Source organism: Herpailurus yagouaroundi, unplaced genomic scaffold (assembly GCF_014898765.1).
Source record: "Herpailurus yagouaroundi ecotype Mexico unplaced genomic scaffold, PumYag 198, whole genome shotgun sequence".
NCBI lineage: Eukaryota > Metazoa > Chordata > Mammalia > Carnivora > Felidae > Herpailurus > Herpailurus yagouaroundi.
Window position 1 is genome coordinate 2,011,552 of NW_024412429.1, and position 27,937 is coordinate 2,039,488.

Genomic DNA, 27,937 nt, shown 5'->3' on the forward strand with positions numbered 1-27,937 from the left:
TAAAAAAAAAAAAAAAAAAAAAAAAAAAACACCCAGAAACGAAAGGCCCAAAATGAAGAAAACACTGACAATAGTATGCTAAGAACAATACTGTTCAGCAGGTTGATTACCTGAAATTAGCAAACCCGGGGAGAGGGGTCTGCCCCTGCCAGCCAGGAACCTGGTTAGGGGAGACCCCTCAGCTCCCCTCAGCACAGAAGAGCCAAGCACCCAAGCTCATTTCTTAACTGACGCTTGTCCTTCTCACAGTTTATCTGGTAATTTAACAAGGTCTGCTTCATAAATAGGACAGAGATGTTTCCAGAATTACTTACAGGTCATCCCCTTGGAAAGGCCGATCATCTTTCTCAGATGCCTGCCTCACTGCCTCTTTCTCTCTCTTCTTTTTCTCCTTCTTCTCTTTCTTGGAGAGAGTTCTCTTGAAGTTCTGGATAACACCTTCTTTCTCCTGCTTTTCAGGTCCATTGCTTTGAGCCTTCTGATAAAAGTAACATCATCACTAAGGCAGCTGTCGGCACAGAATCACAGAAAGCACTCTCTGGCCTAGAGGACTTCCTCTTGATTACAGCCAAAACCCAGCTCCCGAGACAAGGAAAGGTCTGGGGGATGGAGAGGTTCTTTATCTTGACTGGGCTGACGGCTACAGGCGTGTATTTACCAAAACTTACACGTTCAAGATCTCCGCATTTCACCACGTGTATCTTTTACCTCAATTCAAAATGAATATGCAAGCAAGCAAGCAAACAGAAAACCAAACCCAGTAAAGAAAACCGGAGTGGGACTCAGGAAACCAGATTTTCAATAAATAAAATTTAAGTTACACATAATTTTAAGTTACTTTAAAAAAAAAAAAGGAACCTAATCACAATACAGAAATAGCTAAGTGTTTAAATCACTATCTACTTCATACGTGATTTTTCTAACCTTAAAACAAATATAGGAGTAGCCATAAGAAACTGGCTTTTTGGATGCAAAACTAAGCACTGTTTGTGCAAAACTCTGTATCTTCTTTTCCAGATCTTATTTGCTTGCTTACTCTTAATTTACAACTTGGCCTGCGAGCAGATGACACAGAGACAAAAGTTTTTTTTATCTAATTAATAGGTCGACTGTGAACATTCGAGACTAGCCAAGAAAGGTTCCTGTACTGGGAACTAAACTGCCCTACGCTTCATCGACGCTGGCGCCCCATCCTTGCCACCAGCTACGCCCGTGCTGTCCTCACCCGAACGAGGGCTCGGGTGCCCACGAATGAGCCTCTCTGGCCTACAGCGGGGCGCTCAGCTGAGGTCACGGTGCAGAGATGAAATAAAACACGGGCCAGAGAAGAAAGAAGAGAGATGCCCGTTATTACTTCACAAGAATCTGCTACAAAAGCAACAAGCACTAGAGCAGAGAACAAGAAAGGCCAAGAACACTCCTCAACATGGAGCACCCGCGTCACGACACCATGAAACTCTCGTTTCCAAAAGGGAGTAATGGCACTCGTGTCCCAACCTGTTGGGGACTTTTCTCTAAGTGTTCTTGACCTCTGCGTTTGCTACCACTTTGTTTCACACAGAAATTATCGTTATTTTCCAGCTTGACCCCTATTCCATAGTGTTCCATGGAAAACAACCAGCAGCACAGGAGCTCCGGACACCTACTGCCTGAGAAGGTTTTAGAATCACTCAATTACGTTAACCCAAGAAAAGTCTACATACAACACGGAAAAGGTTTTCACTGTACCTTATGAAGTTGGACCTGAAAATTCACACATAAATAAATAGGTTATTAAAACTTTACTTTCCCTTCTGATTTTTATTAAAACAGATTTGGACTTTATAACTTGGTAAAAACAAAACAAAACAAAACTGGTGGTTACTTCATCATTAAATCTCTTAATAACAAAAGCTGACCTAATGCTTCTTTGGAAAAGTAAAGGGCAACATTAGGCATTATTCAGTGAAACAGGATGAAACAGAGAAGCAGGGTTCTGTTTACATTTTCTTCTGCACGAAGGGTCATTCAGGTCATTTAAGAAGAGAAGCAAGGGGCGCCTGGGTGGCGCAGTCGGTTAAGCCTCCGACTTCAGCCAGGTCACGATCTCGCGGTCCGTGAGTTCGAGCCCCGCGTCAGGCTCTGGGCTGATGGCTCGGAGCCTGGAGCCTGTTTCCGATTCTGTGTCTCCCTCTCTCTCTGCCCCTCCCCCGTTCATGCTCTGTCTCTCTCTGTCCCAAAAATAAATAAAAAGTTGAAAAAAAAAAATTAAAAAAAAAAAAAAAAAAAAGAAGAGAAGCAAAAAGTGAAGCCCTTATCACATTCACATGACATGTGTGTTTCGGCAACCCTGGGCCCGGGACACGGTCAGCACGAGACCTGGACGGAACGTACCTTAGGAGGAAGGGCATCGTTCTCATTCTTAAGAACGAACCTGCCCTCTCGATCGTCTTTATTCCAATTCAACTGCACAACAAGGGGTTTCTCATCTACATCCAATCTTCTTTCTTCTTCAAATAATGAAATGAAAAAAAATTAAGTCATGGTTACTTAACAGCACTAGCTAATAAAACGTTCTGACATACGTTTCATTTCCTCCCTTATAAGGTAATAAAATCCCTCATTACCACCAGTACTAACAGGCTGAAATGTAATCCAAAATAGCAAGCGGGAGTTTTAATGATCTACTATTGTGTTGGTACTAGAACACATACTACCACGTACCCAATGCCAAACACTGACCAGGGATAATTTCCTTACAACATTTAGAATCCAGTTGGGAAAAGAGAAATGCACACGAACTGGAAGAAAACAGAGGGCTCCGCGAAGCCTCCCTCCGTAAACCATCTCCTATGCAGCTGGAGGCTAAGAGAGTAATGTTAAGAGGACACAAAGTTCCGCTGACCTCCGTGACAGCTCCTCGCAGGCCCGGGAGCGAGTGACCGTGGTGCTCGCCCTCCTGGCTCCTTCCGATCCTCCCACGCTCGCCACCCAGCCCTCGGTCACCTAGGGAAGCCACAGTCCCGTCCCTCGGTTCCGACAGCGTGCCACTACGTTTAGCGTGTTCCTTCTCGCTTGAGTTCTAATAAGTCCCGGGGCCCACAGAGGGGCTCCTGCAGAGCCCGCTCACCCGGACCACCTACCGCAGCCTGCAAGGAGGTCTTTAGCAAACACAGGAGACAGAGGCCAGCTGAAGAAGTACTGTGGTCAAGGAAGCAGGAGTCAACAGGACAGACTTAAAACAGAGACTGATAAAGACTTTTAGTAAGTACTACACGCAAGCAGATTATAAGAATACAGAAATAATAAGTTCTAATTTGTTTTATGAACTGAAAAAATGAGAGATGAAAAATCAGAGCAATAAATGAGGGACTGGATCAAGAAGTTTGAAACTGATGCTACAAACCAAAATTACCCAGTTTTTCTTGTCGCAAGATTTGTACTATATCAAAATCCTTCACGTGCATTTTTTAGAGAGCTAGTTTTAACAACAATCAGGTCTAAATCATAAAAGTAAAACAAAACAAGGGTGAGCCATTCTAACGTGCGTGTGGCAAACCAGGAAACGGAAGTACAGTCAGGGTCCCTACTACAACTTTGTAACTTGAAGATACCTTTCTGCCTCAGTGGTTTTTGTTTGTTTGTTTTAAAACAGCACAATTTTTGTTTTCCAATTGAGTTCACCAAGGAATCCTACCCACAGAAAGGGTAACGGTGGAGTTTCCCTGGTGGTGGATGTGCGCGTTGGGCCCAGAACTCAGCCCTCGGGAGCGGCGGTCTCCAAACATGCACCAAGGCTCCCTGCACACTCACTGAGGAGCCTTTTCAGTTTTCAGGGGAACAAGTCACACCCGCCGCAGGCAGCCCGCGTGCATAACAGGCCGCACGGTCCCTCCCCCTGGCAGCGCCCCAGACCTGCCCGGAGAGGGATCGAGGGCCCCGCTCCCCACCCAGGGGCCAGAGGCACACAAACCCCATCAGGCAAGAACGGTCATTAAAAATGGAATGAGAATTGTACTTTTCCTTTCATTTTCTGTGCACTATTTTCCAAACACGTACCAAGTTGTTAGCGCATAAACAGTCCACAACTTGTCTGAATCTAACTACTCAATGAAACGAGCCCCGCCCCCGACCCCTAGGGCTCTAGGACTTGAAAGCACAGAGCGCGGACAGAGGGCTCCTCCTGGCGTCAGGGGCACAGAGGGAGCCCGCTGCTCCGAGTGCAGGGGTGCGGATGGCCAGAGCCACACGGTCCCGGTGCGCCGCTCACCGCGGGTACAGAGGAGACCGCCTCCAGGCACCTTCGCCGAGTTTTCACCTCCTTACCGCAACACAGTTTACTTTTTAACTAAAAAAAAATTTTAAGGAAAAAGTTGTAGTTTCTTCTCAACAACCTAGTTATAGTGATTCTGAGCTAAAGGAAAAATTCAACCTCAGAAAAACCATCCAAAATTAAGGTTATCCTCTATCATCAAATCTAGCTTTGGTGTGGCTTATGTAGTGGGATCTCCTCATAATGTTGAAAGAGTAACAAACAAATACGGCCTATATCTCCTACTCTCCAAGGGAAAAGTGTTTGGTCATACCTGAATTCCATGCAGTACAAGAATTCTTACCCTATTTCAAATATACAAAGAAAGCTGCAATTTTGAAGTCAAGACAAATAACACCATGTTCAAAGAGTATTTCTGGATGGAATTTAACAGGTATTTAAATTGGGTTTCTGCTACATATGTAATCCTTTAGTTGTTGCATTAATTGGAATCTGTATTTTCAAAAAAATTTTTTACATCTATTTTTGAGAGAGCATGAGCAGGGGAGGGGCAGAGAGAGGAGACACAATATATTTTATAGGGGACTCAATATTTCCACAGCACTCATTAAAAAATGTATAAATTTCTACATCTCTAATGTTTATTTTTGAAGAGTGAGCAAGCACACACACGAGAGCCAGAGAGGGGGGTTGGGGCGGGGGGGAAGGGGGGGAGAATCCCAAGAAGGCTCCATACTCAGCGCAGAGCCCAACACGGGGCTCGAACCCATGAACTGTGAGATCATGACCTGAGCCAAAACCGAGTCGGATGCTCAACCGAGCCACCCAGGCACCCCAAATTTCTACATTTCTAATCAGTCCAACTTAAATTGCCATCTCATATGTAGGATATTTTCAAAAATTTCAAACATTAAAACAAGGAGAAATGACTACATAAGTTTCCCCAAGATACCCTAAGTATTCCAAATAAGGAAAATATACAATCTCACATTACAAAAATACTCATTTTTGTAAGATTGAGGATTCATGCCCATAATATTTTAACCGGATTAAATTGTAGTATCATAATCTATACATAAAAGTTACAGGAGGGGCACCTGGGTGGCTCAGTCAGTTAAGTGTCCGACTTCGGCTCAGGTCGTGATCTCACCGTTCCTGGATTCAAGCCCCGTGTCGGGCTCTGTGCTGACAGCTCAGAGCATGGAGCCTGCTTCTGATTCTGTGTCTTCCTCTCTCTCTCTCTGCCCCTCCCCGACTCATGCTCACTTTCGCTCTCGAAAACAAACATTAAAAAGTTAAAAAAAAAAAAAAAAAAAAAAAGTTACATGAACTAGTTCTCCAAAAGCAAGTAACATACGGTTTCATCAACGTGTGTGGGCGCCTAGATCCACTGGCGAGTTTTAACGATGAAACGTCACGCTAGTTCTTTGAAGAAAATAAGTGTACGATACATCCATCCTAACTTCCACCAAATCTAATTCCCGGGATCCTGTCTGAACGTTTCGCAGACGCACAAACACCCCCCAACGTCCCCAGGAAGAGAAGGGCCAGCGGCAAAGCAATGCTGTGACAGAGATGCGCTCTGCACACAGGAGTGGTTCAGAAGTTGTCTACACAGCAGAGGCTACCCCGCCAGTACCCCGTGTGTGCACACTGACCTCCGCTGACGTGAACTTCGTAGAGGGAGTACTTGGGGGACGACAGCATCCGCATGTCAGGGCGGAATTTCTCTGCCAGCGTCTCGATCACGTCTTGCGTGGTGGCCGTACTAGAGACCCGAATGCATTTTGTTGCAAAGTTTCCAGCAGCTTTATCTTGAAAATAAAATCTCATTACGCCATGAAACTCCAAATCCTAAAGGAAAACAGAAAGGAAAAACATTCTAAAATAAGATTCAATTTCTAGAATAAAACGTCATTCACCATCCTTAAAAGATGTTTCATTACTGCAAACATCTGAGACAGAAACGGAGAGACAGGGTTTAGTCTTCAAATTGAATCACGTGACTTGGGACAAGTTATTTACAACCTGCGCCTTACTGGTCTCAGGTATACGACAGTGGCCGTGGAGCAGCTGACGTCAACGACAGCTAATATTAATGAGTCTCCAGCCAGTGCCAGGCACACCCCGACACGCGCTACTTGGCTGTGTCTTTAGAAGGACGCGGGTTAGCAGATTCACTACTAAACTCTGTTTTCAAGACTCGGTCATTGAAACACAAAGTTTAAGGATCTTGCCCAGTTATGCAGCAAATCACAGTTAAAATCCAGACCCACAGATCCCCAAAGTCCATGCCTAGCAATCCCTGAGGTCCCGTCCAGCCTCCAAATCATAAAGCCTAAATGAAGGGACGACTCAAACCACAAAGGAAAAATGTTAGCCCCAATTCCAACATGAAAGTGAATGGATGGAAACTCTTAGCCTTTGCAGAATCGAAACTAATTTTCATATGAACTACTGCCCAAAATCAATGAACACGGTTTTTCTCAAAACCGGACTTCTCGAGATAAATACGGTGGGTCTTGCAAGCAAGGGAACTGTAACGTGGTCTGGAGCTGGAGCTGTGCAACTACAGGATGCCCGTTCCCGTGATTTCTTTTCCCTTTCTGGTCAATTAAAATGCAGGTTACTTCAGTGAAACTCCTGTCAGCTTCCAGGCCCTCTGCTATAACCCAAGACTCAGCGGTTCGTATCCCACAGGCTGAACCACTACATCAGAGGACCTGGGGGACACTGGACCTGGGGATACAAGGGGGCAAGGTCCTGCGCTCCTGTGTACCCCACTGTTTCCCCGAACACAAGAAAAGCACAGCTCCAAACAAACTTCCAAGCAGCATTCCACCTCGTCTGCCCTCACCGCCCTCAGCACCACTGACAATTCTTCCCTCTTCTCGCCTTCCACACTGGCACATCAAGTCATTCCACCCTCAAAATACATCTAGAATCCACCCACAATTTTGTTAAAAGTCAGATCAGGTCACTCCTCAGCTTTACTCCTGGCGATGGCTTTTCTATGGGCTCCAAGCGCATCACAAGTAAGCTTTTCTGTCCTCCCGACCTGCTCACTTAATTCTTCACTAATTAACTATGACCTAGTAATTATAACAATTACGGGATATTAGAATGTGGTTAACTATATAACCTGGATGAAAATTAAAACAGAAAACAAGACAATAAGGCCTATTTATAGCCCCGAAGCTTTACTGTACTTGCTCAGGCCCCGTCCGAACACTAGGCAGTAGTTAATTTCCCATTTCCCACTGCCCCAGGGGAAAATACAGAGAAAGCGAGCATGTGTTAAAAAAAATTAAGAAAAATAAAAAAAAATAAAAACCATAAAAGAATGCCACGGAACCACAGACCTTGGGTTGAAGTAAGGCCACGATTGTGGAAGGGAGACTGAAAACAGCTTTATGAGTTAGCAAAATGGGAGCTCTATCAGTCCTGCTTTGGTCTCTCCAAATGATAAACTGCTTCTCTGTCCAGCCTGGTCAAGCAGCAGAGAATGTTGAGCAGTATCCTCTTTAAAGGCTCTTCTCCGTCTCTGGTGTTACTCTGACAATCCCCAACACCTTGGTAAAGTAACCACGCGCGTGCAAGATGGTCCTCAACTGTGAGTCTGTGTAAGTACCGGTTAGTATTCGTAACAGCCCACCCTCGCCAAGTGCCCGGTGGTGCTAAGCACCTGCCGTTACTCGGCGGCCCCAGTCCTCCTCAGCTCCCGGCCTCTCTCCACTCAAGCCACAATTTCCACTTCTGGGTCTACTCTCCCCGTCCACCACCTCCTCAGACGTCAGAAAACAACAATTACTGACTGTATTTAGCTGTACAGATGTCAAGTCGTTATTACGGGAGCCCCGTGTTTACCCCAGGGTTCTGGCGCTCCAGTCGCCACCACTCCGAGATCGTCTTTACCCTACAGCCACAGTCTCCGACAAGAGCCGGCAAAACAATCCAGCTCTTCCAAGGGCTCCAGCTCCATAGACGAAGCAAGACCACCAGGCAAATTCACCTCCCACCCAATCACTTTGCTAACAGGATAGTTTCCATCATTTGTGACAAGACTAAAACCGACAGATGTACCTACGGATCCCAAAGACAGGAAGCACCCCTTTCCCAACTACCAGAAATGAAAGATTTGGGAAGGAACACCCAACTGGGCAAGAGCACAAAGGGAACAAGGATGTACCGATGAGCACGGGGAGGAGGAGGTCCCTCACCCTCAAGAAAATCCCTTATAGAGAGATTACTACTGTTTATAGGGAAAAAAGTGGAAATACAAGTCTCCATTATCAATGTGGTTCAGCTACTGATCGCACATAAAACGTTGAAGTAAATGGAAAAAAAAAGAGTAAACTCAAGGGTAGAAATCCAGCAAGTAACAGCACTGCCACCTGCAAAGAACTAGTATTTCCGTTGACGTTTTTAAAGAAACAAGTTTCCAGGTTCTACCAAGCCTAAATAAAGTGGCCTACTAAAACTACCTTTAAATTCACTAGGTAAGCGCTAATCGAGATTAACTCTGAGGGGCGGCTAGTGGCTCAGTTAAGCATCTAGCTCTTGATTTCTAAGTCATAATCTCCCAGTTCACGAGATGGTGAGACAGGAGCCCTGCGTCCACACCCCTCACGGAGCCTAATTCTGGCTCTCCCTCTAGCCCTCCCCTTCGCACAGTGCTTCCCTTCTGTGACTAAGTCCACAGAATTTTCAGACCCCAGAAAACTGATAAAACCAAGTTCTTGAACCTAAGACTTCTGCATATAACGACCAAATTAACAACTAATAGTAACGTATATTAAGGGCAACCACATGCCCAACACTAAGAGCTCAGCATTTAATACCTCAAACATGAATGAGATACCTTATCAAGGGGTTAAAAAAGAAGGTTCCCCAGACAGGGAGGGTGTGTAAACTGTAACCACACAGCTTCCCGAGGGCAGAGCTAGCTACCCAGGAGCTGCCCCGGAAAACCTGAGCTTTAAACCCAAGCTCTGCAGCCCCGCCAGTTTCAACACTCACTCCACCACGGGAAGGAGGAACACCGGACTCTTCTCCTCCCTGACAAGCGCAGGAGGAGGAGTTCCGGGAGAAACGGTGAAGAGAAGAAACGAGCCCACGCCGCGCAGGCGCCTGCTCCACCTCGTCTAGGAGCCCACGAGCCTGCCCAGCGCACAGGGCGACGGGCACCTGGGGGTTCGCCTCAGGGCACAAAACAGCTGGCATCTCAGCCGAAGAGCTGTATCTGAGTGACTTATCTGACACGTGTGAGCTCAAATTTCCTTGATTATAATCTGAAAGTAAGAAGCTTGTTTTGAGAAGTAAACTCCATAAAGAACCAGCCGTCAGAGGTCCCACTTGAATGGGAGCTTTCCCCGAGGGACCTCATTCATGGTTCTAGGCCCTCCCTCAGTCTCTAATATGATGCTTCACATGTAAAATTAAAAACAGATTTGAGTCAAAAGTTCCAGTAACAGTATCCGATTCTTCCAGCTTTGGTTTGTCTGTTCTCCACTGGTAAGAGCTCGGGAACAAAACTTTACACCTGTGAGAAATAACCATCAAGTCTCGATCACTGGACTGATCTGATAATGTTGCAGACTAATACAGTTACAATTTTACACAGACCAATGTTTCCTTAAAAAAAAAATCTTTATGCAAATTACCCGAGACAACAATATTTATTTATTTTTTTTTTTTTAATTTTTTTTTTTTTTAACGTTTATTTTTGAGACAGAGAGAGACAGAGCATGAACAGGCGAGGGGCAGAGAGAGAGGGAGACACAGAATCCGAAACAGGCTCCAGGCTCTGAGCTGTCAGCACAGAGCCCGACGCGGGGCTCGAACTCACAGACCATGAGATCATGACCTGAGCCGAAGTCGGACGCTTAACCGACTGAGCCACCCAGGCGCCCCGACAACAATATTTAAAACGAAAACACACTACTGTGGGTCCTCCACTCTCTAAAGGAGTGCCTACTTGCGAGCAGCATGTTTTCAAGGAAGAAACCTCTGTTTGGAGCAGGTAGGACGGCAGGTCCTGTGACTTTAACCTGCACGGTCCCTGCCCTGCGCTGTGCACTCTCGCCACAACAATCTGCGTGAAAGGCAGAAGATACGTCAGCTGTTCCCTTCTTTACTCTTCCCGACGGGAAAGCAAGGTTCTTTCCTAAAGGTGTATATTTACCTTTGCATAAACCTCTGCCTGAGAAATATCATCCACAAGGATTACTGTCGTGGAAATGAAACACTTCGGGTGGATTTAACGACAACTCTGAAACAAAATTTTAGTATTTATCGGAAACAATAGACCAAAAAAACCAATACAACAAAAACCCCCACAAAACCAGAGACAGCTATTTTAAGTTACTAGAGAGCCAATGCAAAGAACACAGGATTAAAGGTGGAGATTTGCTTTTAAATATTTTACCAGTATCTCAATCAATGAAATTGATAATCAACTGGCCTTCTTCTCCAAACCAGTAAAAACTCACCAGGGCAGCCCCAAATCTCCTCTTGCTCAAGCTACCCAGAACCGTTTGTTCTAAACAGGCTGAGCGCACGATTCACTTTTCTGCTCACCGTGTCCAGCATTTACGTGAGGTCCGTCTCCTCGCCTGCAGCCAAGCCACGCTAACCCTAACAGGTAACCGTCCAACCCCGTGGTAAAAAGGGCAGCAGACAGAACGCACTGCTTTCTTTCCAATGCTGGTGCCTCCAACTACATGCGAAGCATTAAAAAAAAAAAACAACACAGCCACGCCTTAGAGCACACTCATGTTACCAGTACAGGAAACAATCACCTGGACGACAGCCTTTCGACTCCACGTTAACAGCTTAGGTAAAAGATGAAAGAATACTTCAATACGGGTTTTTGGAATCTTACATAAACTGTTTCTTAAACAATATACTTTAAGAATACTCTTTAAAACCACACGCATTTCATTACCTAAAACTTTCACAGAACAAACACTACTCTGGAAAGCTTAAAGAAACAGCTGTAAAATGTCCTCACCAGGCCCACACTTACTCCTTCCCACGGGGTTCACTCCGAAGGGGTCTTTTCCCCGCCCTTCCCGCTGACAGCACTAATCAGGGGCGCCCGGCTGGCTCAGTCCGTAGAGCACGCAACTCTCGGAGTTGTGAGTTCGAGCCCCGTGTTGGGTGTGGAGCCTACTTTAAAAAAAATCTAATAGCACTAATTAGAGCACCTTGTAAGTGGCTGACCTCCCAAACCTCAAGAGGTTTCTGTAAAAATGAAGTAAATGGGTTTGTTTTATATTGAACCACCTTTCAGATAACTACAGAGTGCAAATTAAGAGTTTCCTCTCTTCACTCAGGCTGAATTCAGATCGCATCTCTACCAGGAAGGAGGTGGCTCAACGTTCCCAAGTCTGTTTCCTCTTCTGTGAGAAGGGACTTCCACAGGGCACTGTCACTTTGTGGGCGGGAACGTGAACGGGCAGTCACGCGAGAGCAACCGCTCTCGGAACCAGCAGTCCTCATCCAGGAAAGCCGAGTCTCCTCTTCCCCTGCATATACGCATTTGGTTTTTGTAATGATTCCATCCAACATCCTTTTGTCTGAAAATGAAGGTGTGGTCTCCAACAATCACACTGTACACCTGTTCACTGGGAGCCCACTACTTCGAACGTCTTGATGCTAGTTCGCCAAAGTTAACAAAGACCAAGTTCAGGGGCGCCTGGGTGGCTCAAGTCATGATCTCGCAGTTCGAGAGTTTGAGGCCCACGTCGGGGTCTGTGCTATCAGCAGAGCCTGTTTCGGATCCTAGGTCCCGCCCCGTCCCTTCCCCTCTCGTTCACTCTCTCAAAATAAATACACTTAAAAAAACAAAGACCAAGTTTATTGAAATGGGGGAAAAGTCATCTTCTAGATGAAAAGCAAGTTTTCTGGACCAAAACACCTGTACCGCCCCACCCCCCGACACACACACATCTCCCCTTTTATAAACTCTTAAAACTCCATCCAGTGCACAAACACCTTTAAACATTAAAAATAAAACAATTCCCTGCCAGGGCACGCAGCCTGCTGTGAAACCAGTAAGCCAACATCTTTTTTAAATGCCTCAGTTATACCTGCCAACAGCGTCTACTCAGCAAATACCTGCTGGAAGTGGCTAAACGTTGGTGAGCCCTAACTGGCAACTTGCATGGCAAGTTACACTTGGGTTCTGCTGCTAGCAATCTCTACCCAGCTCCTAAGTCAGCACTGGGGGGAGGGGGATCAAAAAGTGAACGTTTCCCCTATGGTCCTCTTAAAATTTGTAAATCTCTATCTGAATAGCTACCACACATACATATATTGGGGATCTGAAAGAAGATCAATTAAAGAATATATTAACCCATATGACAAAAGAGCAATTATCATATTCATTGGCAAAGATTATGTCTATTTCTACTGTAATCTTCAAATACATTTGACAAATAACAGATATGTAAAACAACCCCAAAAGCCACCTATCTAGTACAGAGGCTATGACCAATTTTGCCAAAGATCCTTTGGAAGTCTAGTAAAGGCCCTCAATTTGCTCTCAGAATAAACACTGTAAATGCATCCAAAAGATTACAAAGGAAACAACTGCATTAAAACTCAATTATTAAAATAATTTTTAAAAACTATCATATAGTAAAAATTAGTGCTTACTTATTAACATATTAAATAAGTTCTAGAATTGATTCATATAACTCTAATTTTGAAGTAGATTATGAGTAGAAAACTCCTAAATGAAGAAAACGCTGAATTTCAGTTAGAGCTTAATAAAAACTTATTCACTGAAAGTGAAGATGCAATTATCTTCTCATCCAAGTTCTAAGACCCCATGATACCTATTCACAGATCTCACGTTCCGAGAACCCCTGTAACAACCCCAGTGCTGGTGAACTCCCTAGTCACGCAGTATGTTCTCTCTCTCCATGGCTCAATAGCAGGAAAGTGCTGTCTTGCACAAAAGCGCGATTCATCACACACCGCTTTACCAGTTGGGCTTAGTTTCATTCTCTGGTATCATTTAGGCCTATACTCAAACCATGGCTTATGACTGATCATTTTTTCCCATTGGTTAACGGCATGGCACACAGTCGAACCGATTTCTACGGGGTACGATGCGCTCCAGGTCAGGAAATGGGGCACGCGCTGGCTCATGAAATTTTAACTCCAGCTCCTCTTGTGTGTGCCCTGGGCTACGAGGTAAAACGCAGTTCTTTCCTTACTACGGGTCGCAGTCAAACCGGGTTAGTCTGAAAAAGGATCTCCTGACCTCAGCTCTATGACATCTTGCACTAGATAACTGTTGCGGGAACTGCACGGAGTGCGTGGATGATGCCTGAGACGTCCCGGGGTCCCTGCCCGCACACGCCCATGCCAGCAGCACCCACCCAGCTGTGAAAACCAAAATGTCTCCGGACACCTGCATACATCCTCAGGGAACAAAGCCGTCCCTGTGGAGAACTATGCACTTAGAGCAAGCGTTCTAGTTCCTCCGATTCTTCTCTTTCTGTGACAAAATTCCCCATCTACTTACCATTTTGTTCACTTCGCTCTTGAACACACTGGTGTTCTATCCACCCGGCCTGACGATATTTTCAGAACCGATCACAGAACTCCACACGTGTAGTTCTGGTCAACTGGAAGCACACTGCTATCTCTAATACTATACCTGTAATTGATGCACCCTAAGATTGCCTTAGTTCTTTGGCCTCCACCTAATATTGTTGATTCACATGAGGTTCCAGTAAAATTTAAATTCTTGAGTCATCCGCATGTCAGTTACCACCTGATAACATTTCTCCAGCTTGGTGCTGATCTGTCAAACACCTTTGAGTACAACTGCTTCCTCATTCATCTAATTGCACCTAGACCCAGCCCGCAAACACAAGAACATGATGAAAGACGTTGCTGACCTCTCTGATAAAGTCCAGATACATCGCGGCTAATGCAGTTCCTTGACCTACACACCTGGGAACCCCACTCCCTCTCTCACACGTGTGCCCACACACAAAATGCCATCACCCTATCTACCGAGCCGTGCTGGGTCCTATGAGCGGATTCCACGGCTTCCTGACCCCCAGGCGGTTTCCCTCACAGTCTGGCCACAGTCACGTTTTGAGAACACCACCACCAAGAACATCTCTAGGAGCGGCTGTTAAGTTCAACCTTTCTACAGTGTCCACACATCCAGGTCACATGTGGCCTTTTTCAATTTTTACTGTGTAATAAACAAACATCTTTATGGAGATCCGTATTTTAAAAATTATATATTAAAAATATAGCATATAGCAACTGAAGAAACAGTAACACATTTGACTACATAAACTTCCAGCGGGAGATCAAAAAAAGCACACGACAGGTAAAGTCTAAAGACAAGTGACACACAGGGGGGAAAAACCTCTCCAGCGAACAGGGCAGAAAAACAGCTTTCTAACACATAAAGAGTTCCCGGGGCTGGGGTGCCCTCCTCACTCTGCCAACAAGCAAGACCTGCCCGGGGTGCTGTTCTCCAGCGGGGACCCCGGGCCCCGCGGGCGTGTCCAGGTTGCGGCGCCCACTGGGGAGAAGCTCCCACCCGGCACGGACCGGCTTCCAGGTGACATTCCGAGGAGCAGCTTCACAGCCGAATGAACCACTGCAGAGGCCCCCCACCTCACAGTCAGCCCCCTGCCCCAGCCGCCCTCGAGCACCGTCCACGGAGCAACGGAGTCAGCCGGCCCAACGCCGCCGCTCCGTCCTTATGCGGCCGCTGCTGCTCCTGTGGCTGCCGCTCTGGTGGTCACACTGGCCCCTGGCCCGGCCCCTCCTGCAGCTGCCACACCAAGAGGTGGGGTCTGGGGGGGGGGGGCGCCTCTGCTACTGAGGCTGAGGGCCTCATCCTGTGAGAATAAACCGTTCCTTGCTCCCCCCAAAATAAGACATAATGGAGTTCCTAAAATTTGAGAAGAACACCGCCAAGAACTCATTGAAGCATGTGCCAAAAGAAAGAAAAAGAGAAAAAGACACCAGACAGCTCAGAAAAGAGGTAAATATGACTCGAATATAAAAAAGGATGAACTACCTCGCCAATGATAAAATGACTTCAAAATAAGACGACAATAAGATGCCATTTTTCAACACCCTAACTGGTAAAAATCTGAAAGTCTGACAACATACTCTATTTTGGGTGCTGGCAAGAAAAGGAGCAGAATTTGGCAGTATTTGGTAAAATCAAATCGACACGTACCTTCTGCCAGAGCAGTCCCACTTCTGTGGATCTATCCACTGAGAAGCTGGCAAAAACGCGAACTGCTTCACGCAAAGTATTCACTGTAGCACAAGTCAGGGAACGCGCCAGCAAAGGGCACAGGCTGAATCAACCCTGGCGCTTGCACATTCTGCAATAAAGGAGGGAGGGAGCTCTTCACACGGCGGCGACGCGACGACAGGCGCAGTCAGGTGGACACAGCACCTGACCACACCTACAGAAGGAAACCTTCCTTGGGCGGATAACCCAGAATGTCAGAAAGATGGAAGCAAAGCTTTTCTAAATGCAACTGATGCCACAGTTTCAACTTTGGAACCATTGATAATTTTAAATCATAAAAATTAAATTTTAACACAAAGTAATCACTGAAAATTTAAACCAAACTGAAATTAATTGTCTAACAATATATCAGGTTGGTTACATCACCACACATAAAAATACCATTTTCAAGTGACGTTTTGACTTTATATTCCTAGCAGAGTCTAAGGACAAATATCTTACAAAGAAATATTAATTTTATTATTAGCAGTAATATTGGCATTATGTATAATATAGTTAACTATATGACAATAAAGCAAACAAGTAATTATGCCAATACAGTTATAAAACAAGATTTTCAACGTAAGAGAGAGAAGATTAAAATTTGTTTTTAAATCACAGGCGCCTTGATTTCGGCTCTGGTCATAATCTCACAGTATGTGAGATCGAGCCCTGCGTTAGTGCAGAGCCTGTTGGGATTCTCTCTTTCCCTCCAAATAAATAAATAAACACTTGAAAATAATTTTTTAAAGCGAAGAAATTAAGTAAAAACCCTATCAGGCCAAATATGAATTGGAAATGTGAGAAAAAATTCACAGATATTTTTTCCCACAAAGAATAAATATCTCCTAACTCTTTCCACTACAAAGGCCATGAAGCAAAAGACAAGTGGTAAAAAAGAAGCATTTCTAGCACTTAGACTGTGATCTCTAAATGTTACTCTCCACTAAAAGGGGACAGGGCTCCTTGGAGGAATGGCTGAACCTACATACCAGTCCGAAACTGACAAGAACAGTTTGGGACATCTCGTTTTGCCAGAAAAAGGAAGTTCTCAAAAATGAACTGGCTCATTCAAAAAAACCCTCAAGCCAACCGAAAGGTACACCTGCCAAGTCTGGGGAAAACTGAGCACCAGCGAGAATAATGACGTCGACGGACTGGAACACCACACACACAAGTCCTCACACGTGCACCCTGGTGTTTGAGGAGCACCAGACAAGAGCCAAAGGATGGAAAGAGCCCACATGTCCAGTGACGGACGAACGCGTAAAGATGTGGGGTGTATACGACGGAGCATTAGCCACGAGTCAGAATGAAATCATGCCGCCTGCAACAACGTGGATGCGGCCGCAGTGTATGATGCTAAGCGAAATAGGTCAGAGAAAGACATATCATATGATTCCACTTACATGCTGAATTGAAGAAACAAAACAGATGAACAAAGGAAAAAAGAGAGAGGGAGAAAAAAACCAACAATCAAACTCTTAACTATAGGGAACACAGTGCCGGAAACACAGAGGAAAGGCGGGTGGAGGGATGGGTAAAGTAAGTGATGGGGACTAAAGAGTATACTTACCAAGGCGCGTCAGGGCGCCTGGGTGGCTCAGTCAGTGGAGCACACGACTGTGGGTCTCAAGGTTGTGAGTGTACGCCCCAAATTGGTGTCAAGATTACATTAAAAAAAAAAAAAAAGTAAAATCTTTAAAAAATATATATATACGTAAGATAAACATTGAGGGGCATCTGAGTGGCTCAGTTGGTTAAGCGTCTGACTTCAGCTAAGGTCACGATCTCGCGGTCCGTGAGTTCGAGCCCCGCATCGGTCTCTGGGCTGACAGCTCGGAGCCTGGAGCCTGCTTCAGACTCTCTCTCTCTCTCTCTCTCTCTCTCTCTCTCTCTCTCTATCTCTCTCTCTGTTCCTCCCCCACTCATGCTCTGTGCCTCTCGAAAAAAAAAAATTAAACAAAAAACATAAGCACTGAGTGATGTATAGAACTGCTGAATCACTATATTGTGCACCTGAAACTAATAGAACACTGTATGTTAACTATACTGGAATTAACATAAAAAGCTTCTTAAAAAAAATGAAAAAAATCCCCACATTCATAATGAAAGTAAAGAAAAACAAGAAAGCCAAAACCAAAATCAAAATCACTCTCACCACTGCAAGTAACTAGGGAACCAACTTCTTAGCCTGAAAATAAGCAACTAAAGTAAAAGAACTCACCAACTGTCCTGCTCTCCTTAACTCAGATACAGAAAGTTTGTTCCTCTTTGTTAAAGAAAAATTTCAGCCAATCGATGTGACAGAAATGATGGAATCAGAAAGCCAGTATTCTGTAACCACCGCTTGATTAAACCAAGACCTACAATGATGAAACCAGCATGTGCAGGCTGGTAGGAAATTCAGGCTTCCCAGCTTCACCGCCTGCTGGGCACCCAGTGTGATGCCAGATCCACAAACAGCACCAGTTGCCAAGCATCTTATCCAATAGTGGGACCTGAAGCCCATCAGGGCTTTCACGCTATGGAAAGAAATCAAATACCACGGCAATCCCTGGAAACAAAAAGGCAAGTCCAGAATGGAGATACTCGAAAGGGAAATTAAGCCAGTTTTTTCCAGCAGGTCTGTGACACGAGACAAGAGGCAGGTTGGAGAGCGGTGAGGATGCTCTGGATTAAAAGAGACATAAGGCAACTAGACAACGTGTGGACCTCGTTTGGATGCTGATTCGGATAAATTAACTGTAAAAACACATTTTTCAGAGAGACAGGAAATGTGAATATGGGCTAGATATTAGAAAACAGGAAGGAATTATGGTTAACTTCGCAGACAGGATCCCTGCATCATGGCTAGGTTTTCTGAGGTGCACACTGAGGCAGAGGAAAAATAACACGCCACCTTTCTGGATTTTCTCTAAAATAGTTCAAGCTAAAACAACAACAAAAACTAATGAATTGAGAACAACAAATGTTGAAAATTCTTAAGTCTGGGGGAGGAATATAAATGAGTCTCATCTATTAGACTTTCTTACTAAAAATGTTTAATATAAAAATAAATTACAATTACATATTATTAACTATAAAATAAACCTATTTTCATAAAAATACAGATGCTCTAGAAAAAACTCAAGGAAGCTGATTCCATAAATAGATAATGAATGAACATCAGAGGCCAAGCATCTGTTGCTTACACTGAGCAAGCGGCAAGTGTGCGGAGGAAAGAGACAAAGTGAGGCAGGGCCTTGGAGATGGCCAGATATTAGTTAAAGCTCCAGTATTTTCACTTAAAGCTCATGTGGCTCTGTGCAAGATGCCGGAGTTCTCTCGCTTCCTGTCTGCAAAACAGAGAGGCTCCTCTCCTCCACAGGGTTTTGTGGTTACTGCACATCAATGGTATATAAAAGCACCTGCCGTAAGTAAGGACTGGGCAATACAGGTCACTCCCCATGTACACATTCTCAAGCGCTCCTATCAAATGAGAATTAGTTTGCAAGGTACACAGTCCCATCTCTAGCAGAAAACAAAAACATATAAACAAACAAAAAAAGCAAAAAACTGAGCACATATTTCCAAAAAGTATTGGAAAAATGCAAAATATCAAGCTTTATATAAAAAAAAAACACACTTTACAACATTTATAATTGTTTTGGAAATTCAATATCCAAAAGTTCAAATCATTTCCAACCATCTGACTGCAACCAAATCAACATACGTGAAATTTTGTAACGTCTTCTTATTCAAAGAAAATAACCATGTTCTTGAACTCTGCCTGGATATTATCCTATCAAAAAAGAAAATCCAACAATATAAAATAAGAAAACTTGTTTTAATATCCTGCTTCCTAAATCTGCATGGAGATCCTTTTTTTTTTTAAGTAGGTGAAATGTGAAAAAGGAATTTCTGAGTTTGAACTAGGGTAACGCACCATGCAAACTGTATGCCCAAATTGGTAGACTATCATTTACGGTATTTATGGTAATTTTCTCATCAAAGCAAAATAAATACTCTGGCGACTGATTCAAAGAAGCTTCCTATAATCAAAATGCTTCCATCTGTATCTTTTCACTACAGCAGCAAGGTAGAATAAAAACTGAATTCACATTATTCAACCTATTTGATTAAAAAAACAAACTTCGTGCAACTTACTGTATTAGCAAACACACGTGCAATACAATTTTAAAACACAGGCTGTTAGTTTGAGTCCTCTGTATCTTTTTTTTTTTTTTTTTTTTTTTTTTTTTGAGATTTAACAGTTTAATAACGACTCCTCCACAGCCCGACGGGGCAGCTACCGCACCACGTCTCACAGCAGGACCCAACGGGCACCCCACGCTTGCCCCGGGGGTGGCTGACTGGAGGCCCTGAGGACACAGAGCGCCCTCCCTGCCCGCTGGCCTGCACAGCAGGACCTCTCCTCAGAGCAGCGGCCAGGCCTGAGCGCGACCCTAAGAGTCCTCTGTATCTTAAAACCTTTCACCTATTACACAAGACATTTCAGAGGGGATGGGACAGAGGTGAAAAGAACAAATCAGAAACAAAATAACTTCTGGATAGAGGGTGCAACAGTAGGGACATGAATTATTACTGCCCTATAGCTGGGATTTTATAAACAAAATACTTTCTTTTGATGCACATACCTGGCATTCTCTCCCTTGGAATCATGAACATCTTGAACAGCGTATCTGGTGCCAACCAGCACCTCCTGACTTTACTTCCTGTTTCGCTCTTTGAATTACCAAATGACCCCAGCAGACTGGAATGTCACTTAGTACCAGGCAAGAGAAAAACAAAAAGGTAAGGTGCATAAATCAGCCCAGGGACTTTGAAAAGCACTCCTGTTTTTGAGGAGGATTTTTAGCAGTACTAATTTACAAAAGGAGCATAGAATCTCTAGTAGGGACAAAGTAACATGTAACAGTTCACAGTTCAATTGAGAAGTTTTCTTAACACAACTACAAAAGAGAATTATCATAAAGAGAAGCAATCACTGAAGAGATTCTCATTTAACATTACTGATGGGGCGCCTGGGGGGCTCAGCCAGTTAAGCATCCGACTTCGGCTCAGGTCACGATCTCAGGTCATGATCTCATGGTCTTTGAGTTTGAGCCCTGTGTTGGGCTCTGTGCTGACAGCTCGGAGCCTGGAACCTGCTTCAGATTCTGTGTCTCCCTCTCTCTCTGACCCTCCCCCGCTCATGCTCTGCTCTCTCCCTGTCTCAAAAATAAATAAAACATTAAAAAAATTTTTTTTAATTAAAAAAAAAAATTACTGAAATATTCCGCTTGCTAGAACACTTTCACCTCTTATTCTAGACTCGTCCGGCCACACTGTTTAACATACACCCCAGGCTAACACACACATACATACAGGGATTACAAAAAGGACATTCTGGAATAAATTCCTGAGGTAATTAATGGAATGTCATAACTATGAACTCAAAAACAAAAGATAAAAAAAAAATATATGGTGTTAGGTTCCATGAAATAAAAACCTAAAAATCACTGACTGTGTTTTTATGAAGTTACGCTTTTCACAAAATCTCAAGAATCTTAAGATTTTTCAAGACGATGCTACTGTGTCCAGATGTCACTGCACACACGGTAAGAAACAGCGACAAATAAGAAATTTTTTTGCAATTTAAGACATGCAACGCAGAGTGAACCTAAAACATACAGTATCAAACCTAAGCGCGTCATCGGAAACCTCTCTCCTACAAATAACACCAACTGATACAAAGATTAGCAGGTGGATCTAAATTTCTGTCCTGAGATGAACAAGGAGGATATTCTGCTACAGCAAACAAAAAAGGGGAAAAAAACAAAACTCAAGTAATAATGATGATAATACAATACAAATATAAAGAGCATTTAACATCTCTAGGTATTCATCCTAAGACTTTTCATTCGTTCTGAATGGAAGTGCAGACCTTGCCCCAAACACGGGGCCAAGTGCTCTTCACGCCCTGGCGACCTCGATTCTATGAGGCCAGTACTATTACCTTCCTATCTTGCAAATGAGGACCTGAGTCCTAGACCAAGTCGCCTGACCATGATGGCAGCTAATACTGGTGGCGGGGATTTCTACTTAGGCAATTTGGAAACAAGAGCCCATACCTGTTTAACCAGGAGGCAACACTGCCTCTTACCCTACTGTATAAAAATTAGCCTGTGCACTTCCCAGTTCTAGCAATATGGGAGACTAACCATTCAGGAACCGTGACATTATACGATAAATAATGCAAAACACGCTTCCTCTTAAATAGACTGCCGAGTTTATAAAAAAGAAAAATCCAAGCAGGCAGGCCAGAAAAGCAGGTGTAGGGGGGTGAACTCCTGAATGACCCAGTGGGGGGCACCAGCCACCTGCAGGAAGGAGGAGGTGTGCTACCACAACGCAAAGAGATTCCAGCGGACTAAATCTCTAAACATAAAAAGCCAAACTGTAAAATTTTCAGAATAAAACATGGGATATAGGCATCAAACAAGAAAAAGTATAAAACTTAAAAAAAATGATAACCCAACTACATTTCAAAAATTTTTATATCTATGTGCAGAAGACACTGTAAAATATGAGCAATCATAAACGTATTTCTAAAATATATAAATTATGAAAAATTAGGATTCAAATTTTTCAAAGAACTTCTATAAGTCAACATGAAAAAGACAAATAGCTCACTGGAAAAAAAAAACATATAAAGAGGCAATTCAAAGAGAAAATCAGAATGACCATAAACATAAGAAAACACATCCATTCACTGAAATCAGCCTACTATAAGCAATAATTATTTCATATATTCCAGGTTGTAAAAAAAAAAAAAAATCTGAATATACTGCGAATGTAGGAAATTCTAAAGTTTGGAATGTAAATTGATATAACCATCTCATAGATCAATTTGCCAGGCCTGGTAAATTAGAATTTCTGCACGGCCTATGACCAAGAAATGAGTAGGCAACCATGCTAAAAATGTTCATTAGCGCAGAAGGACACATGGACCAGGGTGTTTATTAAATCTACATTTATAACAATAGAAAAATAGAAATAACCTGATCATCTCTAGGCAGGAGTAGAGATAAGTGAACCATGGCTCATACGGACAGTGGAATACTACAGAACAGTTCACATAAATGAATTCTCATCCACAGCTGCAAGTTAGTAGTTACCTCTGGAAAGGCAGAGAAGCCCTTTGGCTGTGTCTCTAACGATTAGGTCCTTAACGTGTCTGAGCCTCAATTCAACTGAAAGAGAAATGACAGAACGTCCCTGCTGATCTGGGAATTAAATGAAATAACAGACTGGCTGACTGTAGCACCAAGGTCACTGTGAGGCGACTATACGTCCCGAACTCAAGGAGGCACTCGGAAAACTTGCTGCCCAGGGAGAAGCCCGTGTTTCCCAAGGTGCTGTTCCCACAATAAAAGAACTGTCCCCAGAGGCAGCCGCGGTGGAGCCACGGGTCTACTTGGAACCAGTCGGGAGTTCTTTAGGACAAAGGTTCTCCACATTTTTCCAGTAATAAATCTCAAGGAATGGAAGGACGGGGAAGGGAGACAATTGTCCACAAGGGAGGAAAAAACAAAAATCAACACCACGGTTCAGAATTTCCAAAGCTGGGACACGAATCGGTTCAAAGATGAAGCTCATTTCATAGTCAGGCTTTTGAACTGCATCTAAAATGTAAAAACTACCCATTTAATAAATAAATAAATGTAGACGTTCAGTAATGTGGGAATAACAACTTAGAGTAAATTTTTTTAAAAGAAACGAAAACTTGAAGACTCAGAAGAAATCGAGCCTATGAGACAGAACATTCTTATTTCCAGTTAAATTGTCCTTATCATCATCAACCCCTTCTCCTCTTCTGAATTCCAGGCAAGGGGGAAAGAGTGAGGACAAACTAAAGTAGTCCCTGTCGTCAGGAAGTCAGAATCCAGCGGGAGCGCACACACGGTAATGCCGGAAGGTGGCACATAAGAACCACACAGGGCACAGGGACCCCAAGCCCCGGGGGGGTGTAACGAAGAGGGGACACTCGATCAAGCCCTGACCCTAGGCAAACAGCACTCCGGGGAGAGGGAACAAGCACAGACCCCCCAAGACAGCAGCCCAGCTGGCGTGTCTAAGAAATAACAAGACCACAATGGCTAGGGCAGAATGAGGAGGGGGAAACGGCATCATACTGGGCTTTGTTGGTCAAGGGACACTTCGAGTAATGCAAAAGCCATTCGAGAGTCTGAGCAGAAAAATTACGTTACTTAAGGTTTAGAAGTAGATCTCCGTATAGGACAACAGACTGCAAGAGGGCAAAGGCAGATATGGAAAAGAAGAAGAAAAAAGAGTGGGTAAAAGGGCACTGGAAGAGCCTAGAGAGAGGAGGACAGCTTGGGGCTGGGCCAGCAGTGACAAGCAGAGGCTTCAAGAAGCGGCTAGATGATGAAAATGTTCTGAAAGGAGAGCTGCCACAATTTGCGGACACATTCAATATGAGGTCTGAGAGAAAGAAAGGAATCAAGAATGACTGCCAGGTCGTGGGCATAACAACAGATACATGGACTTGCTGGATGCTTACGAAGCTGGGGAAGGCTCTAAGAGCAGATGTGAGTGGGCCAGCAGGGAATCCGAGTTCCGTTTTGGGCATGGTTACGTTCAGGGCGATGCCTGACCCTAGGGATATGAGCGTGGGCCATTCAGCGCTCAAAATCCTGAGAAGGGAAAACTTCACCGAGCAAGCTAAGTGTGGAGAAGAGAGGAGGCACCTGGGTCAAACCCTGGCGTCTCCATCACTCAGCAAAGCAGAGCGGGCCAGACCTGGGGGCCACGCGAAGGGAAGAGCTCACGGACAACGTGTCAGTGTCACAGCGGCTTATGCAACCATGACTCGGCTTGGCAGCATGAAGGCCAGTGGTGACCTGGCCAGGAGGGGGTCTGGTGAAGTCCGCCTCAGGTGGAAGGCCCTTAGGATAAAGAGCAATGAACATGTTCTAGAAGTTCACGTTCGTGCTTAAAGTTAGACAATGTAAGCTGACAGCGGAGTACATATCTATCCCTCACTGTTTCCCAAGAGCCCAAGTGCTTGACGACGTTCTCTGGTGTCAAGGACTCATTCTTCAACCTTGGGAGTAAAATGGCTCTTTCACACTCATTACCGAATTCCTAGCGTAAATTCATCACGTCCTTGGCTTTACGTAGATTGCCCCATAGCAATGGGGCAAAGGGAGGAGAGGTCAGGAACTGCTACGACACCACTCCGGCAACCTGGAATCCCAGAGGTGCAGGGGTTTGGGGAAAACTATTTGGACATCTGAGCTCAGAATGGACTGGAAGCAAAAAGATCAATCAAAAGGTTACGATGAGGGGGGCTGATATTTTCTTGCAGACGTGTCTGAGAGAACGCTGGAGCTGCTGGGCAAATCTGAGCTCCAAGCCGGCTTCCCAAGTGCACTGACTGCTGCTGGATTCCCCAGAATTCTGTTGATTTCCCTTTCTGCTCCTGTGCTGCTATTCATTATCTATTCCATTTCCTCAGTTCCTAAGATTGGCCAGCAAAATCAAACACAGTTTTTACTTTGTTTTTTAGACTTTTATTTATAGATAATGGTAGATGTGCAATGTTTGTGTGTGTGAAAACATTCCCAAAGATGACCAAAGCGGAGGACTGAAAACCAGCCTGAGTCGGCACTTCCTGAGGAATTTTCACCGACTGCCAGCCTAAAACTCGAAAGCAACGCTAGACTTTGGCACAGGCAAGCCACCCCCTTGACTGCCTGGTCTAGAAAAGCCACACTCCAGATCCTGTGATGACAGCCATCACACATCAACACAGTGAGAGGAGACGGAGCACGTACAATCCCCTCCCGGAAAAGGGAAAGGAGAAGAAAACGCGTGGGAAGCAGCCACCAGGAAATCAGCCCCCGTTAATTCCCTCTTGCAGAGGACCCTGTGACCCAGGAACACCAGCCAAAGCGTTTAGCGTGGAAAGGAGTGTGCACAGCTCGAAGTCGGTAACACGTAGCTAGTCAGTATCACTTTGCCCCCTTGGTCTCAAAATGGTGCCATACTTAAATACGGGCCTTTTTGACTCGAAAACGTTGAAAGTAGAGGACGGGCTCCAATATTAAAATACTTACACTGCCAAGAGACATGAGCAAAACGGAGTCAACCGAGGGAGATCAGAAAAGAACAGAAATAGACTAACACCATCACAAAGAAGACGACGAAGCCTTTTTGTGGCCCTACAATGGCCAACGGATTCTGGCAATTAGGAAATCAGGGCTATCTCAAGAAAAGCAGTTCAGTAGGGCATTCAGGCTGCAAACCCAGAATGGCAGGGCTGGACTGAGCCGGGAGGGAGGCGTCAGATCGCGGAGGAGAAGGCTCAGCAGGTCGTGCCCTCTCTGGGGCCCTTCTCCCCCTCCGGGGGCCACACTTCTCCGGAGTAGCAGCCTTCCAGGAACACTCTTCCCTGCGCCTCACCACCTCCCTCCGCCACCGCCGCTCTCCATTTAACACAACCATCTTCAACAGCGTCATCTCTGCCGTGGCTCCCTCCATCCCACCCACCACCACCGTTGCCCTCATCCCCTGCGGCCACAGCTCTTTAGGGGTCCAGGCAGGAAACTTCTACCTGGAAATTCACAAGTACCTCAAATTCAAACGCTCTCAAAGACAACTTCTTCTTTCCCGCCCAGATCTAATCTAGCACATGTAATTTTTTTTTTTTTTTTTTTTTTAATTCTGGTTAAGGGTACTGCCATCCGTGTAGGTAGCCAAGTTCGGACCTGGGATTAGCCTGGACTTTCTTTTCGCTCAATCTCCTCATCACCCTCCAAATGCCGGCATTTCTCCCTGCACTCTCATTCCCTCCTTCCATGTGAGCTGTGCAGCCTTAGTTCGGGCTCTATCTCGCAAAAAACAAGGGCCAGATAACCTGCAGGTCTCCTGCCTCCAAGCCCGCCCTCCCTACACTCCACAGTCTGCTACCAGGGAGGTCTTGCCGAACGGCAGACTTCATCATACTGTTTCATGGGGAACATTCCTAACTTGGCTAACAAGGCATGTAAGAAAGTGGCCTCCAGACACACAAGAACACACACACACAAACACGCACCATAGTTCAGTCACCACGTTACGCCGGGAAAACAAACGAACACGCCATCTCAGCGGCTTACAACAACAAAGTTTCACTTCTTCGTCATAACACATCAGTGTGTGGGTAGCTGGGGCTGTTGCAGTAGTCTTCATTCCAGTACCGAAGTTCAAAGAATTAGCCCCAGCCTGGGACGTGGGACTTAAAGCGTGGGCTCAGAGTGGCTTGTGTCACTAGCCAAAGCCAGCCGCGTGGTCAAGCCGAGGCCGAGAACGCAAGCATGACCTGGAAGCCTCCTTCAGGACAGAGCAGTGAGTGCGGAGGAACAAGGCGATCTGCAGGTCACAGGTGTGCTTAGACGCGCACAGGCATGCATGCGAATTCAACCAGAATGAGTAGTTTCTTCAGACTGAATTATTTTAAAATAAGTGTGCTACCTTCTTTCTCCGTCTATTTCCTACAAATTCTTCCGAATTCAGAATAAGCATTTCCTAAAATGGGTTCAGTTAAACTTTGCTGATGAGGAATCTAGGAAAGCAGTTACTCTGGCCTTACAGACCAGAGTTTGTTACACTCTGTTCAGTTGTGCACTCTCCTCGCCCCTGCAGAAAAGGTTCTCCTGACAAGTATGCCTCTTGCACTTACAACAGGTACCAGATGATACATATTTGCTGAATGCATAATGCTCTCCGCCAGGAATGCTCTCCCCCTTACCCACATGGAAAATTCCACGAAAGTCTTTATCATCTAAAGGCTCATCTCGACAGTCTATAAAGATGTCCTTGGTCCCCACCATCCAAACAGAGCACCTACCATGTTACTGCCATTTTTGTTTTCAATCCATCTTCCATACTAGAACAGGAGCTATCTGAGAAAAGAACCGTGCGTCCACGAAGTTCTACGTGCTCAGCACTTACAGTGACTGGCCCACAGAAGGTAACTCCTACATGAGTGACGTTGGACATAGAGACAGAGAGGCACACATTTACTGAGTGGAAAAGCCAGGATTCAATCTCGGGCCCAGACTGTTGGCTCTGCTATGGCACCACAACTCCTTAGACCTCAGACCACTTCATCATCTCACGTCTGTAGGTCCAGTCTCTGCCCAGGCCAAAACCCAGCAGGCCCTCAATAACTATTGATCTGAGTAAGTGCCGTATTAGCCTAAGATAAATCCAAAAGAAATGTCTAAATGTCCATCACAAGGCTAAGCCACACTAAAAAGACAAATGAAAACAGGGGCACCTGGGTGGCTCAGCTGGTTGGTTAGGCCTCAGACTCTTGATTTTGGTTCAGGTCATGATCCCAG

The 27,937-nt window shown here is 44.8% G+C and overlaps 1 protein-coding gene across 1 annotated transcript in view; it reads right to left on the reverse strand.

The window, feature by feature from the left end:
• The window catches only part of AFDN (afadin, adherens junction formation factor), a 123,761-nt gene extending 96,373 nt beyond the window's left edge, over nucleotides 1-27,388 (reverse strand). Inside the window, exons 1-6 of the mRNA XM_040449246.1 lie at nucleotides 27,382-27,388; nucleotides 17,936-17,939; nucleotides 6,766-6,771; nucleotides 5,911-6,108; nucleotides 2,374-2,486; nucleotides 315-478 (exon numbers count right to left, since the gene is read on the reverse strand). Coding sequence (XP_040305180.1) covers nucleotides 315-478; nucleotides 2,374-2,486; nucleotides 5,911-6,108; nucleotides 6,766-6,771; nucleotides 17,936-17,939; nucleotides 27,382-27,387 — 491 coding nt within the window. The 5' untranslated portion in view covers nucleotide 27,388. The remainder of the gene's footprint in view (nucleotides 1-314; nucleotides 479-2,373; nucleotides 2,487-5,910; nucleotides 6,109-6,765; nucleotides 6,772-17,935; nucleotides 17,940-27,381) is intronic.
• Nucleotides 27,389-27,937: the final 549 nt, after the last annotated feature.